Raw genomic sequence first — 15,507 nt, 5'->3', positions numbered from 1 at the left:
CTGGAAGTCGTGCATTCCTTCATTTATCTTGGGTCAACCGTCTGCAACACGGGAAGTTGTGAAGGTGAAATAAGAAGACAGATCACGCTAGGGCGAGTGGCTATGAAGGAGGTCACCGAGATCAGGAAAAGCAGGGCAATAACAAATAGCAAAAAGATCTGGCTAGTTGAAACACTTGTGTTTTCTGTCTTCTTTTATGGTTGCAAGACACGGACACTGAAGGCCAGAGACAAACAACGCATCAATGCGTTTGAGCTTTGGTGCTGGCGTAGGATGCTATGCATAAAATGGAGCGAAAGAAGAATAAATGTGTCCCTTATTGAACAACTCGATACCTTTCTCTTCGAGTCACCGAAAAAATTCTCCAGTCTTTGGCCATAATATTGCAAGGAAAGATCGAGGGCACGAGACCGAGAGGAACAGCAGCGAGCAGACGGATAGACCAAATCGAGATGATCTCCGGTCTATCTCTTCAGCAGACAGTAAGAGAAGCTGGCAACCCTCTGGGATGGAGACACTCAGTTCATGGGGTCACAATGCTCAGCAATGAGGATGACGACTTATGATCAGATAAATGTATTTTTGTTCAAATTGCTTCCCATAAGAAACTTCCTGGCAGATTAAAACTGTGTGTCGGACCGAGACTCGATCTCAGGACCTTTGCCTTTCACGGGCAAGTGCTCTACCAACTGAGCTACTCAAGCTACTCAAGCACTCTCCTCACAGCTTTACTTCTGCCAGTATCTCGTCTCCTACCTTCCAAACTTCACAGAAGCTCTCCTGTGAACCTTGCAGAACTAGCACTCCAGAAAGAAAGGATATTGCGGAGACATGGCTTAGCCACAGCCTGGGGTATGTTTCCAGAATGAGATTTTCACTCTGCCTACCGGAAGGTAGGAGACGAGATACTGGCAGAAGTAAAGCTGTGAGGACGGGGCGTGAGTCGTGCTCGGGTAGTTCAGTTGGTAGAGCACTTGCCCGCGAAAGGCAAAGGTCCCGAGTTTGAGTCTCGGTCCGGCACACAGTTTTAATCTGCCAGGAAGTTTCGTGTCAGCGCACACTCCGCTGCAGAGTGAAAGTCTCATTCTGGAAACATCCCCCAGGCTGTGGCTAAGCCATGTCTCCGCAATATCCTTTCTTTCAGGAGTGCTAGTTCTGCACGGTTCGCAGGAGAGCTTCTGCAAAGTTAGGGAGGTAGGAGACGAGATACTGGCAGAAGTAAAGCTGTGAGGACGGGGCGTGAGTCGTGCTTGGGTAGCTCAGTTGGTAGAGCACTTGCCCATGAAAGGCAAAGGTCCCGAGTTCGAGTCTCGGTCCGGCACACAGTTTTAATCTGCCAGGAAGTTTCACATCAGCGTACACTCCGCTGCAGAGTGAAAATCTTATTCTGTGCTTTCCATAAATTGGCCTATGGAATAGGAGCACTTATCTGCTAAATGTTCATACAGCCCAGCCAATGTTTCAGTGCACCAAGCACCATATTACTTTTTTTCCCCATCATCATACAGCCATCCACCACATTATATATGCCCACAGCTCACGGTCTAGTGGCTAGCGTTTCTGCCTCTGGATCATGGGGTCCCGGGTTCAATACCAGGCCGGGTTGGAGATTTTCTCTGCCCAGGGACTGGGTGTTTGTGTTGTCGTCAACATTTCCTCCTCCTGCTCATCATCATCATTTGTGAAAGTGGCTAGATTGGATTGTATAAACTTGGACTGTGTAAAAACTGGGACACGGTAAGGGCGCTGATGACCGCACAGTTGAGTGTCCCACAAACCAAACATCATCACATTAAACATGTTCTAGGTTTTTTTGTTTATCATCATCTTTAGTCCTGTATATAGTGAGTGATGTTTGGGGAAAACGTTTTAATCTGTGTGAGGGAATTTGAAATTTTCTTTGTAAATCTTAGTTTTCAGCTGTATGGAGGTTATTGTAAAGAAAGAACAAAATTTCATTAATGTATAGATAAGGCACGGTTAGTATTTTTAAAGAGTGGGTGGCACAGATCTACCTGTTAGACAACACATGCTTCTAATGATTTTCAAAATACACACTTCAAAAGCTAGGCTACTGAATTTATTTGCAAAGAAATCTACATTTGCCCTCCAATTTAAATTTTTATCTATTTTAGGGCCTAAAAGCTTCACATGGCTTAATTAAATCTTTTCTGGCCATCTGCCAAAGACAGGGATGTGAGATAAGGAGGAGGAAGAGGCTGGGAGACATGTGCTTTGTGTCAAAGAAACCACTAAGAGTAATATGACCAACTGCAAGTTCCAAAACCTCACAGTGGTTCAACCAAAATGACATCGTATGGTACAGAAGAAGGCAGAAGAATACGAAAGGGAAAAATTTCAATCATTAAACAACAAACAGAATGCATTAAAAAAATAGGCCTAAGCTATAGTACATCATCCTTACAATGCTTCACCCGTTTTCTAAGTGCAACATCTCACTAATTGGTCACAGATGCCGACTCAGTTCTTCTGACAGGCAGAAGGGAAGGTACGGAGACAAGACGCAGGCACGGTGGTACAGTCGTGATCCTAAACTCACTTCTAAGTGTGTGTGGTTGTGAGCAGCAAAAAGTGTGAAGAGACTGAATGTACAGGGTGTAATTATTTCTTACATTGCTAAGCTATTTTGTTCCGAGTCTATACAAACACAAGTACTGTACGTTAAGTGTAACTGAAAGAGATGGTGCATTTGTTAAGACACTGGCCTCAGATATAGGAGGGTGGAGGATTATCCTGTGGCCAGCCATCCTATTTAGGTTTTCCATCATTTTCCTAAAACAGTTTAGGCAAATACTGGGATGATTTCTTGAAGAAGGAAACAGCTGACCATCTGTCCTGTTTTCTCCTCATTAAACACCTACGTGTTGATATGTCTGTATATACAATTTGTGTTTCCTTGTATTAATCTGACAAATCCTAAATCATTGAAAAATTATCCTCAACTGAATAAATTATACAACTAATACTAATTTGATGGTCCTCATACGTATGGTTTGATGTCACCTGTTTGAGACAACAATCAGATTTATTAACTTTAATTAAAATAGCTTTCCGGTGGACATTTCATTGAGTATGCCAGTTGTCAGTGAACGGCAGTCATTTCTCGAGGGTTAAATACGAGCTGTTACCTGTTTTGTAAGGGCATAAACAGTTTCCTAAGATGGCTCAACTGTTGCCCCCCCCCCCCCACACACACACACACACAGATGCAATCAATTAATTACAAAGTTACTGTATTCCAGCTCTTTCCGTGCACAAGTTCACAACAGAACTAGGGCACATACTACACTGTAGTGATTGTGGATAAGTTACTTCATTAATTACGATAAATGAAACACATACAGAACTCTGGCACAAACAAACAAATACACTGACTAACAAAGTAAGTTAAGGCGCTGGACATAATGGTCCAACAAGGCTGCAATGTGATAAACATTCATATTGATTCTGGACGGAAAGAAGGTCAGCAACAGTCGTAATGACATCTGTCTTTTTCTGTATTGCATTGCATATTTAGATTACAATTGACAGTGCAGCTATCGTCAGTGTGTTATACAAGGGGGGGGGGGGGGGGAGAAGACCCAAAAGAAACCAGATTGTTGTCATAAAAAATTTATTGATGAACCTTTTTACAGAATTACTTCAGTCACCTACAAAATACTCTCCATTAAATGCGATGCACTTGTCAAGTCTCTTTTCCCACTGTTGGAAGCATGTTTGGAACTCTTCAAGTTTGATATTGTCCAGTGCCCTTTCCAAAGCTGTTTTTACCGCCTCCACATCGTCATAATGCTCCCCTTTTAGCGTTTTTTTTCATCGTGGAAATAGGAAAAAGTCGCACGGGGCTAGGTCCAGCGAACACGGAGCGTGGGAAACGACAAACCACCTCTGAGATGCCAAATGGTGGGTCACTCGAAAGGCCGTGTGTGCTGGAGCGTTGTTGTGATGCAGAAACCAGTCACCTGATCGCCAAAGTTCCGGGTGTTTCCTCCTCACATCCTCTCGCAGATGCCTTAAAACATCTAAGTAAAAGTGCTGGTTAACAGTCTGGCCAGGGGGTACGAATTCCTGATACACAATTCCACGAATATCAAAAAAGACAATAATCGTCATCTTCACATTTGACCTCAGTTGCCTTGCTTTCTTTGGTCTGGGAGAGTTGGGAGTCCTCCACTGGCTTGATGCTTGCTTGGTTTCTGGGTCATATCTGTAACACCAACTCTCATCCCCTGTAATGACTTTGTTCAAGAAGTTTGGATCACGTGCAGTCTCTGTTTTCAAGTCCTGACACACATTCATGCGGATGGTTTTTTGCTCCTGTGTGAGAAGGTGCAGAACAAATTTAGCAGCAACACGTATCATGTGCAAATCCTCACTCAAGATCCGCTGGCACGAGCTCCAACTGATTCCTGTCTCTGCTGAAATTTGGTCAATTGTTTGGCTATGATCCTCGTTGATCTTTTGGCGGACCTTTTCAATGTTCTCCTCATTTCGCGATGTTGAAGGGCGTCCAGAACGAGCTCGGTCTTCAACACACATCTCACCACGTTTAAAGCGCCAAAATCACTCGGAAACCTGTGTGCGGCTCATAGCGTCCTCCTGGAAAGCTTCCTGAAGCATTTGGTGTGTCTCTGTTGCAGTTTTTTAAGCAGGAAACAAAATTTCACACACACTCTTTGTTCGTTTAAAGCTGCCATAACGACTTCGCAGAGGTAACCCGCCAACAGTCAGGGAAACACAATACCACACTTGCACGTTCAGCTCTACACTGACGCCATCTGCATAGCTGTTTCGTGAAGGTCTCTACTAACACCATCTAGCGTGAGAACCCTGCACTACGTCTACGTGTGGCAGCGCCCTCGGAGTTCACTTTCTTTTGGGTCCCCCCTCGTACATAGTCACGTTGTGCACTGTCAATTGAGATCTACATATGCAATGGAATAAAGAAGACATAAGTCATTATGAATGATTCTGACCTCCATTCTGCCCTGCATTACACCACAGTCATGGGACACTCATTCCTGTGGAATTGAACATGATATAAATGATTATTGTAATGATCTAAAACAGCCACGAGAGTACTTCACTGTAGAAATCATGTGACCACATCATCAGTCACAACGGGCTATATAAGGAACAGTGTCAAGTGGGTAGTGAGCACTGTGAAGAACCACGGGGAATGCTATGCGCTCGTGTGACCCAATGCTATCACCACTTCACAGAGTTTGAAAGGGGCTCTGTGACAGGTCTCTACGTGGTCCGCTGGTCGAACTGTTCAGTATCGGGGCACGTGGAGTACTTGGCCACGATAGTGACCTGGCGTTAAACTTGACGTGAGGCAAATGACATTTGTCACCAATGTTCTGCTCGATAAAGTCTGACCGCACCGACAGCGGATCGTACACGTCGCTTTTTATACGACAGAAATGACTGGTAAAAACCTGCACTGTACAAACAATGTATTGTTTGTTATAAAATAGGTTTTGCTGCTGCCAGTCACAATTCTTCATCATTTATTTTCTGCAAAACACATTTGGGGAAATCTTTCCCTTTATTGAGTTTTTTTGTGTATTATAATATTTTCAGCTCACACATCACAAACATAACTCCTAAAAATGTCAAAATACGTGAGAAATGCACTGGATAAAGGAACTTATTTCCCACAACATCTGTGCAGAAAATAAATGAAGAATAATCGTGAGTGGTAGCAACAAATGTCACTCTATTTATACCAATAATAAGGCTGGAAAACTGTCATGTCTGTTTCTTCGAACACGCGTCTCCAAGACTACTAGACCAATTCTGATGGTGCTTTCTCAGGTAACTCGAGTGCAGCTCAGGGCACCGTACAGACTTTATTTCATCAAAATTGTACCGCAGTAGCGGGGGGGAGATACTGTGACTTTTTTTAATCTAGAACTGTCACGTCTGCCTGGCTGTTTGTCTGTTCGAACATGCTAATCTCGAAAGCTACTAAACGAATTCTCTTGTGGTTTTCACAGGTGACTTGAGCGTAGCTTGGGGCACTGTAAAGGCTTAACTTCGACAAAATCAGATTACACAAAAATGATATCGTTATTCAGTGTTTTATTCATACTAATAATGTAAATGTGAAAGTAACTCTGTCTGCCACGTTTTCACGAGTAACCCACTGAACCGGTTTTGATGAAATTTTGTATGGACATAGCTTGACCCCTGAGGAAGAACACAGGCTACTTTAGAAAGTGTGTGGTACAAAACACTTACTCATTTACTCTTTGACTTTCGATCTCTATTATACTTGTGAAAATGCTTTTACAACAGAGACAGCTCCATTTGGAGTGGCGGTATACCCCAGAAGCACGATGTGACAATGAGTTTTGCTGTGTAATTTTCACTGACAAATCTCTGTTCTGTGCAACGTCGGATGGCCATGATATGATTCAAAGTAATGAGTACAATGCTTATACAATCTTCAATGTGCTTAATCCATACTTCCAAACTATTTGTTGCATGGTAAACTTGTATATGATGTAGCTTCTTCAATAGCACTGAAAACAATCAATTTGTGACAAAATACTTTAACTGGACAGATAAAACATCTACTCACTAAGAGGCAGCAGAACACATACATAAAAGAGGGTTGTAACTAGGCAAGTTTTGGAGCCAGAGGCTCCTTCAGGCAGAAGGGTTGAAAGGGAAGGAAGAGGGAGTGAAGGAAAAGGACTGGATAGGTCTAGGAAAAGGAGTAGATTTCAGGAAAGTCACCCAGAACCGTGGGTCAGGGGAGACTTACCGCACAGATCTTTCTTTCTCATCCCGTGCAGTAAGTCTCCCCTGACCCACGGTTCTGGGTGACTTTTCCTAGACCTGTCTAGTCCTTCTCCTTCAACCCCTCTTCCTTCCCCTTCAACCCTTCTGCCCGAATACGGTGCCACTGTGTCCAAAAGCTCGTATAATTACAACCCTCTTTTACGAGTGTACTCTGCCGCTGCTCAGTGAGTAACCGATAAAACCATTAACGATCATTATATTATGCATCGTAACCCTTTCACACCGGCACCTGCCAGCAGCGCTCGAGTAATGGAGTCACTATAACACCACGTGTCCTGCTGTACCTCAGAGACTAACAGGAGCTGAGCTACCTGTTTGGTGTCACACGAGTACGGTACCGTTAACATCACAACTGAGACAGCTCCATTTGGAGTGGCGGTATACCCCAGAAGCACGAAGTGACAATGAGTTTTGCTGTGTAATTTTCACTGACAAATCTCTGTTCTGTGCAATGTCGGATGGCCACTGTACGCAAGTACTCCGTCACACTGAGTGGAGAGGTCAAGTTCTGTTAATGTTTTGGAGAGACACACTTGCGTTACGCCTAGTGTTGCTGCGTGAGGAGCCATCGGTTTTAGCTCTGTGTCACAGATTCGGGGAGCTCTGAAGCACAGTGTCACAGACATTGTTTCCCTCACATGTTACCTCTCAGGAGTGGAGTCTCCAGCTACCATCTCTCAACTGGAAAATGACTCATCCACAATTGACACTCATTTTTATGAACTGCCTGCGTAATGTTGAAGAATTCCCTCAGTTGGCAAGATCTCAGAGGTCTGTGAAGAACATGTTTGGGACCAGCTCAGAAGTTAACACCATCCCAGTGCCAATGTCCAGGTTTCAGAGAGCCAGTTACGACACTTACGAGTCGACATGCCCCCAGAGGGTACGCGAAGACGATATTCCCAATCAAATCAGTACACACATCCAGGCTTGTGAGGGGGAGGGGATGGATGGGGGCAGAATGTAACTGTCCGCTAACAAGGGATCCATTGTGCGCTTGCACTGACAATTTCTTAGTTCATTTGCTTTGTGATGACTGAGATAAAGCCACATAACCACTTTACAATAATAAAACACGGGTAACAGAATGCAGTCGAATGAAATCAGGTGATGCTGAAGAGATCAGATTAGGAAATGAGACATTAATAGTAGTAGACAAGTTTTGCTATTTGGACACCGAGATAATTTATGGTGACCAAAGTAGAGTGGGTATAAAGCGCAGACTGGCAACAGCAAGAGAAGAATTACTGAAATAGAGAAATTTGTCAACATTGAAACTAACTTAAGTGTTAGCAAGCCTTTCCTGAAAGTATTTGATCAGACTGTCAAATCCCATAGTGCGATGTGCACACTACAAAATAGATGTGCCCAGGTAGCCACAGAACAACAGAACTTTATTACACAGTACGTTAAGCAAGTATAACAGAAAACAGCTTCTGAAGCAATACCACTAAAGACTGTCCGATCCGATAACGGCTGACGCAAAACACAGTAAGAGTTTCTCGAATACACAGGCCACACCGTTACGCTATCACAGCATCAGATTTAAGTACACTATCTGTCCTATCAGCCAGCACTGACGTAGCCCGGAAACACAGTCTGCGGTCAAAGCACTCAACAAGATTCAGCGATACAGACACAGTACAGGAGGCCGTGAGCTCCGACAGGCCTACGACACGCTACGACAAGTGCTCCGACTGTGGGACCACTCGTGCCATCAGCTCCCAGCCCAAAGAAATGTAGCTCCACACTGCCTAAGTTGACCGACCGGTGAGGTGCCGAGTGGCCCGACAGAAGAATGCTGGGAAATAACGACAGGGTCATACGGCTCGCAGAGGTGGGCCAGTGCCGACAAAAGGAGTGCCGTACTGGGCAAACGTGGTGCCACTGTATACCGTGACGGCTGCTGCTGTGGGTGCAGTGTGCTGCAGTCGAGTTGCAGGTGTCGGGGAAGGGCAGTACAATACTTGCCCGGGTCTATAGTCATCTTCGTACCAGGTCGGCACTGTGGGTGCGAATAAACGGCAGGGACTGACGACCTCACAGTTCGGTCCCTTCTCCCACCTTTAAACCGATCAACCGAATAAACAGCTCAGACGAATGTAACTCGTCGAGCTCGGGCCATTAACATCACAGCTCCTTGTAACCTACACAGTGTCCAGTGGCATCGACCTCGCTGACAGGCGGTGTGCCTCCTACAGTAGAGTGTGTCGTAGTCGGGACACCACTCCATTACGCCACACCGTGTGTCAACTCGGTGCCGTGCTGGTAACCCTCTGCCAGAGAGTATCTGAACCACTATTGAACCTGCTTCAGCCAGTACAATTCCAGGCTCCACACCAGCCACAATACCAGATCACCGATAGGAGTTATCGCCCTCACCGCGAGCTCCTACTGCCGACGCTACGGAGGACTGCCGTCCACTGCTTACAGGTGCTACACCTCATCACAAACCACCCTACCGGCCGTCGTCACCATCGAGCCATCGCTTCTGACGGTCCTACGTCCCCGAAGCCTGTCGTCCATGAGGGCACAGTCCATGCGTCGGGTCCGATCCCACTGTCGATCATCCTCCGTCCCTTATGCTCTGCCACCGAGTACAATTCGAAGACTTAATCATGTACATGGATCCACTGCAATCTCTAGGATAGACATTTCTGAGGTGACCAAAGTCACGGTGTGATCTCCCCTCTCCTCCTTTCTCTCTCTTGCTCTGTCGTCGTCATTTTCTTCTTTTCTCCTCGGCTGTCCAAACCCTCTTCCTTCTTCCTTCATCTTACCGCAGCTATACCTCACGGTTTTCGACAAAAGGGAGGGAGAAAGGGGCGCGTATGTGGTCGATCACGATGATGCAGTGTTACGTGTGAGTGTCTGTTTTGGGAAGATTGATGACTAAAGCTGAAACATTTCTCTAAAAAGGTAAGCACTCTCTTTTCCAAAAGGTGAAAATTGTAGTGTTGACTATAATTTTTATGGATCTAGTAAACTGAAGGAACATGACACAGTTTATAAAGTTCCAACTTCGGATAAAGTTTATTGATCCCGAGCAGTTGAAACAAAATTCATCCGTTCCAAATGTCATTAGGTTTCTGGTGCGTGTGTGTAGTGGTCACCAATGATTGAAATGATTGTTACGGTAATTCCATTACAATCTGCTTATCGGTTGCTAACCATTCTATCAATCAATCAACTATTCCGTGAATAATATATGTCGTATTCAAACAGTAAATATATGTCACATTCACACAGTAAATCAAACCCCATTTACTATAAGCACCAAGAACGATTACTATAACCTCCAATAATTCTTTAATAATTCTTACCACGTTAATATCAAGAAAATAAGGGGAGTATCAATTAATCCTTCACGCGACTATAACGCGCGATAGCCTAACGCGTATCTCAAACTTTGCGTCGTTATTTCAAAGACCACGCGCAATCTGTTTATAACAAAGTTTGGCTGTGCCTCTCTAGAATGTTTTCCACACCAACTCTGGATTATGGATTATCAATATTAGGTCAGTTCTTTAAAATTAAAGAGGACCCGCACTCGATTACAACTTGTCTGCGCACTTGAGCAACTCAGAAGTTATTATCCTTTAAAAAAAAAAATCATGCATAACGCAGCATTGTGATCTGCTATGACAAAAATCTCATTACCTATTGATTTTTATACAGTGTCAATTTCTCAGCAAAAACTGCAATACAAAAAGATCTCGACTTCAGATGACGTTACGCGTTACTACCTGTATTGACTCTCCTACTCTAACGTGACATTAAGTATATCTGATTTTAATGGACATCCCGGTAAGATGACTGCTTAAAGATTTCATGGGCTACTCAGACGATTACCCGTGTAATGCTACAATGGGATAGCGATATGCACATATACATGTGGTGGTAGTACCATGAACACAAGCTATAAAAGGACAGTACATTGCCATAATTGTCATTTGTACTCAGGTGATTCACGTGAAACGGTTTCCGACGTGTTTACGGCTGCATGATGGGAATTAACAGACTTTGAATGCGGAATGACAGTCTGAGCTAGATGCGTGGGACGTTCCATTTTGGAGATCGTTATGGAATTCAATATTCCACAATCCACAGTGCCAAGAGTGTGCCGAGAATACCAGATTTCGGGCATTACTTCTCACCACGGACAACACTGTGGCTGGTGGCCTTCACCTACCGACCGAGAGCAGCAGTGACTCTACAATTGTCAGTGCTAACAGACAGGCAACAACCACAGAAATCTATGTGGAACATACAAAGAACATATGCTTTAGGATAGTGCAGCAATATTTAGGTTAATGGACGGTGGCAGCAGACAAGTGACACGAGTGTGTTTGCCAACAGCAAAGCGTCACCTGCAACACCTCTCCTGGGCTCGTGGCCATATCGGTGAGATTCTTGGTGACTGGAAAACTGTAACCTGGTGATACAAGTCCAGAATTCATTCGGTGAGAGTCGAAGGTAGGGTTCGAATGTCACACAGACCACACGAAGCTACGGACTTGAGTTGTGGACGAGGCAATGTGCGAGCTATCAGTGGTTCCATAACGGTGTGGGCTATTTACACGGAATGGACCGAGTCTTCTGATCCGACTGAACTAATCGTCAATCATAAATAGTAAGGTTCAGCTACTCGGACACCAGTTGCAGGCATTCACAGACTTCATATTCCCCAACAATAATGGAATATTCACGGACGACAATGCGTGATGTCACAGGCCCACAACTGTTTGTGATCGGTTCGAAGAATATTCTGTACTATCCGAGGAAACATTCTGGCCAGCCGTCGAACATTTACGGGACATAATCGAGAGTTGAGTTTGTGTACAAAATCCAGCACCGGCAACACTTTCACAGTTGTGGATGGCTATAGAGGCAGCACGGCTCAACATTTCTGCTGAGGACTTCTTGACGACTTGTTGTGTTCGTGCCATATTAAACTGCTGCACTAGCACTCAAAACAAGATCCAACACAGTATTAGATAGTATCCCTCGACTCTGTCACCTCAGCATACAATGTGTGGACATTCATCCACAGACTCTGTATTTGAGTTCTGTTCCAATATCGATAACAGACAGTTTTTGTGGCACTCGACACTTCTGTCCATAGTCCCTCATTCCCTCGCCCTGGGACACGAAAGGCGGCAAAACTCGGCACACTGACGTGCGGTCGGTGGCCGGCTCGAAAGACGCCGGTCACGGTTACTACGCCCCTCCTCCCTACAGATACGGCACGGCCGTCTTGCCGTGCAAGTGGTAGCTGCGGTGTGGATGCCGGCCGAGTATACCGCACGGAGTGTAGACTTGTGTGGAAATTACACGTGAATGACAAACGGTTCACACGAAATGAGAACAGAAGCTTTAGAAATGTGATACTACACAATAATGCTGAAGATTAGGTGGGTATATCGAATAAGTAATGAGGAGGTACTTAATCGAACTGGTGAGGAAAGAAATTTACGGTAGAACTTGTCCGAAAGAAGAGATCGGTTGTAGGACACATTCTGAGATGTGAAGGGATCACCAATTTGGTAGTGGAAGGAAGTGCAGGGGGGATAAACTACAGAGAGAGAAAAAAGCTAGACTGCAGTAAGCAGGTTGAAATCGATGTAGGTTGAAATAGCTATTCAGAAATTAAGAGGCTTACACAGGGTCAACTCGCACAGAGAGCTGCACAAAACCAGTCTTCGGGCCAGAGACCACGACATCGCGACCACTCGACACTTGACGTTTCATTTTCTCCTCTCCTTTTAGGTACTTAAGTTTTTTTGTCAAGGAGTAGAAATAAATAATAACCGGACAAATACAATGTCGAAGACGGTACTGCTTTTCGTAGCTACTTAACTTTCCGTGCCACGTACTGACCTTCGGCTCCGAGTGTGCGACATGGGCAAGGCGCCGGTGGGCGTCGGCCGCGTACAGGCACTCGGCACCAGCCCGCTCCCTCGCCAACACTACCAGGTTGTTGGCGGCCGTCTCGCGCTTCTCCTTCTCGGTGCTCGTATCGCACACGTAGTTCATCATCTGCGACACCTGGAATATCGTCGGAACGTGACTAAATATCTGCCTGCGAGGACCCTGACGTAAAACAGTTCAAATCCTGGTGGTGAAAAAAATGTCACTGCCAGTGTTTGGGCTGCAAGAGGTAGAGAAGCAGTGGCATAAGGCTGCCTGATCATCTGGTTTTGTATCAGTTTCCTGGTTTAAATACTGAACCGTCCTGCAGTGTCTCATGAAGTGAGGGCAGGTGATACTGTTATTGGTGATCCACCCATCCGATGGGGACAATAAGCTCAGCAGCCCCGTCAGTGCTATTAGCAAGCAGGAAGCTATGTTCCGGCAAAGGGTTTCACCATCATCATCATCCAACACAAACATTACATTACATTACACACACACACAATACATAAATGTAGTATTTAAAATATTGTAATGAACATATTGCAAATAAATGAACAAAATATACATGAAAATTTTTTATTATGAAAGCATTTTTAAATCTAACTCTATGCAATTTAATTGATGAAAGGAAAAAATACAAAAATTTGGCAAATGAAGCAGGCGAAAGGGGATACAAACATTTAAAAAATGACACTGGCAGGAAGTGCAAAATGGCTACGCAGCTAAGGCTGGATGACAAATGTAAGGATTTAGAAGCATGTACCACTAGGGGAAACATGGATACTGGATACATACAGCAAAAAATATTATATGAGATCTCATTTTTTAGGCATTTGTATTCCCTTTCACCTGCTTCATTTGCCAAATTTTTATATTTTTTCCTTCCCTCAATTAAATTCCATATCTTCTGTGATATCCGAGGATTTCTTACCTATTTAATCCTCCGCTGCCTTCACTATCCCATCTCTCAAAATTACCCATTGACCTTGTACTGTATTCCTTTCTCCTGTTCTAGTAAATCACAGCCCAGTGCTCCCTCTGAACTCTCAATGACCTTTCATTCTTTTGACTCATAGAGATCCCATCTCCTTAATTTCATACCTTTTTCAGGCGCTGATGACTGAGCAGTTGATCGCCCCACAAACCAATCACCACCACCATCATCATCATCTTCCTGCCTTTTCAAAGTTTCTTCAGTATCAATCTACAGTTGACAACCAATTAATTGTGGTCAGTGTCCACATCTGCTCCTGCAAACGTCTTACAATTTAAAATTTGGCTGCAAAATCTCTGGCCTGCCATTATATAACCAATTTGAAAACTCTTTCCTTTTTTTTTTTAAACCACAAAACATTTCAAGGGCAGATGTGGCCTCTTACCATAATTTATTGGTTGTGTACTGCAGATTAAAACTTAAGAAACTTCAAAAAGGTGCAAAATTAATAAAAGTAGAGCATGATACATTGAAAATACCAGTGACTGTTGAGAACTTCAAATGAGGTATTAGCAAATGAATGATTGAAACATGGGAAAGGAATGCAATAAAGATGAATGCATAGCTTTGAGAGGTGAAAGTGAAAGCAGCAGAGGATGATGATATGGGAGATATTATGATGATGTGAAAAGAATCTGACAGAGCAATGAACAATCTAAGTAGATTCACTGCATCTAAGTGCGTCCCCTCAGTATCAGTGCGATAAGAAACTTACACAAAAACAATATTCCATGCTCAGCACTCACAGTGCATGACTTTTGGACACATTGTGCACGAAACAGAAAGCAAATACAGTTGGTAACTCTGCTATGTGTTCCCATGCAAACAGACTTTTCACTGTAAATCCAGATTTATTTTAAACAGACACACATCTCACTGAATGTAAAGTTTAATAAGCTGTCCTTCTGCTTAGAGTAGTGATGCCACCACTGACACTAGTTTTTAGAAATGAAGGTGGTGGTCTACTTGGGAAGTCAAAGTTTGTCTGTGAATTGTGAAGCCAATGAATGTGCCACGGCAGTAATATTTTTTTTTCTTTATTGCCCCCCCCCCTCCCCCACCTTAGTTATATTTGTGTCCCCAACGAAAATCTCAATTTTTCCCACTGTGGTCTGATTTTCAACTTTTGTTTGAAATGTTACCAACCAGGAAGTCCCTGCCCAAAATTCCCTCTTTCCCAGAGAGATCCTGATACTTTGATTGTTAAAGTGTGCAAAATTGTATGAAGTAACCATATTGGCTACACAGTGCTGCTGAATAGTTGCCTTGCTGAAAGAGTCACTGGTCAAAGCTGATGCACTGTAACGCATTTTCATTACTCCCTGTGTTAGCGTCATTAACATAATATGTGCAAAATTACCTTGTTGTTAGTTTGAGCATTTTCTCTGAGCCGGTCCTGTACAATGCGGTGCAACCTCTCCAGGACTGGGGTCAGAGCTTTATTCCCCGGGTCCACTGTATGCGCCTGTCGTGCATCCTTGTATGCCTCCTCAAACCGTCCCAATGCTTCATATGCCTGGCAGCGTCGGAAAAGGGCCTGTGATCAGTAAGACACACATTAACCAGTTTACATATGTAACATACATTTCGGTATTTATGCCTCAATGTACACTCTGCAGACACCTCTCATATTATATGACACAATATTTGCAAAAATACAGGAGACACACAAAGCAAAAACAGTTTCTAAAGCATAGTTATAATATAAGTTCCCAGTGACAGATGTCAAGGTTCTTAAAGTGGTGCCAGCAACTTGTAAAATG

The 15,507-nt window shown here is 43.9% G+C and overlaps 1 protein-coding gene across 1 annotated transcript in view; it reads right to left on the bottom strand.

The window, feature by feature from the left end:
• Positions 1 to 15,507, bottom strand: part of LOC126109862 (protein unc-45 homolog B) — a 128,430-nt gene that overhangs the window by 111,311 nt on the left and 1,612 nt on the right. Inside the window, exons 2-3 of the mRNA XM_049914928.1 lie at positions 15,105 to 15,281; positions 12,715 to 12,882 (exon numbers count right to left, since the gene is read on the bottom strand). Of these exons, the coding sequence (XP_049770885.1) occupies positions 12,715 to 12,882; positions 15,105 to 15,281 (345 nt within the window). The remainder of the gene's footprint in view (positions 1 to 12,714; positions 12,883 to 15,104; positions 15,282 to 15,507) is intronic.

Source organism: Schistocerca cancellata, chromosome 12, assembly GCF_023864275.1.
Source record: "Schistocerca cancellata isolate TAMUIC-IGC-003103 chromosome 12, iqSchCanc2.1, whole genome shotgun sequence".
Taxonomy (NCBI): Eukaryota; Metazoa; Arthropoda; class Insecta; order Orthoptera; family Acrididae; genus Schistocerca; species Schistocerca cancellata.
Note: the sequence above shows the minus strand (reverse complement) of the source record. Positions and strands in the feature narration are given on the sequence as shown.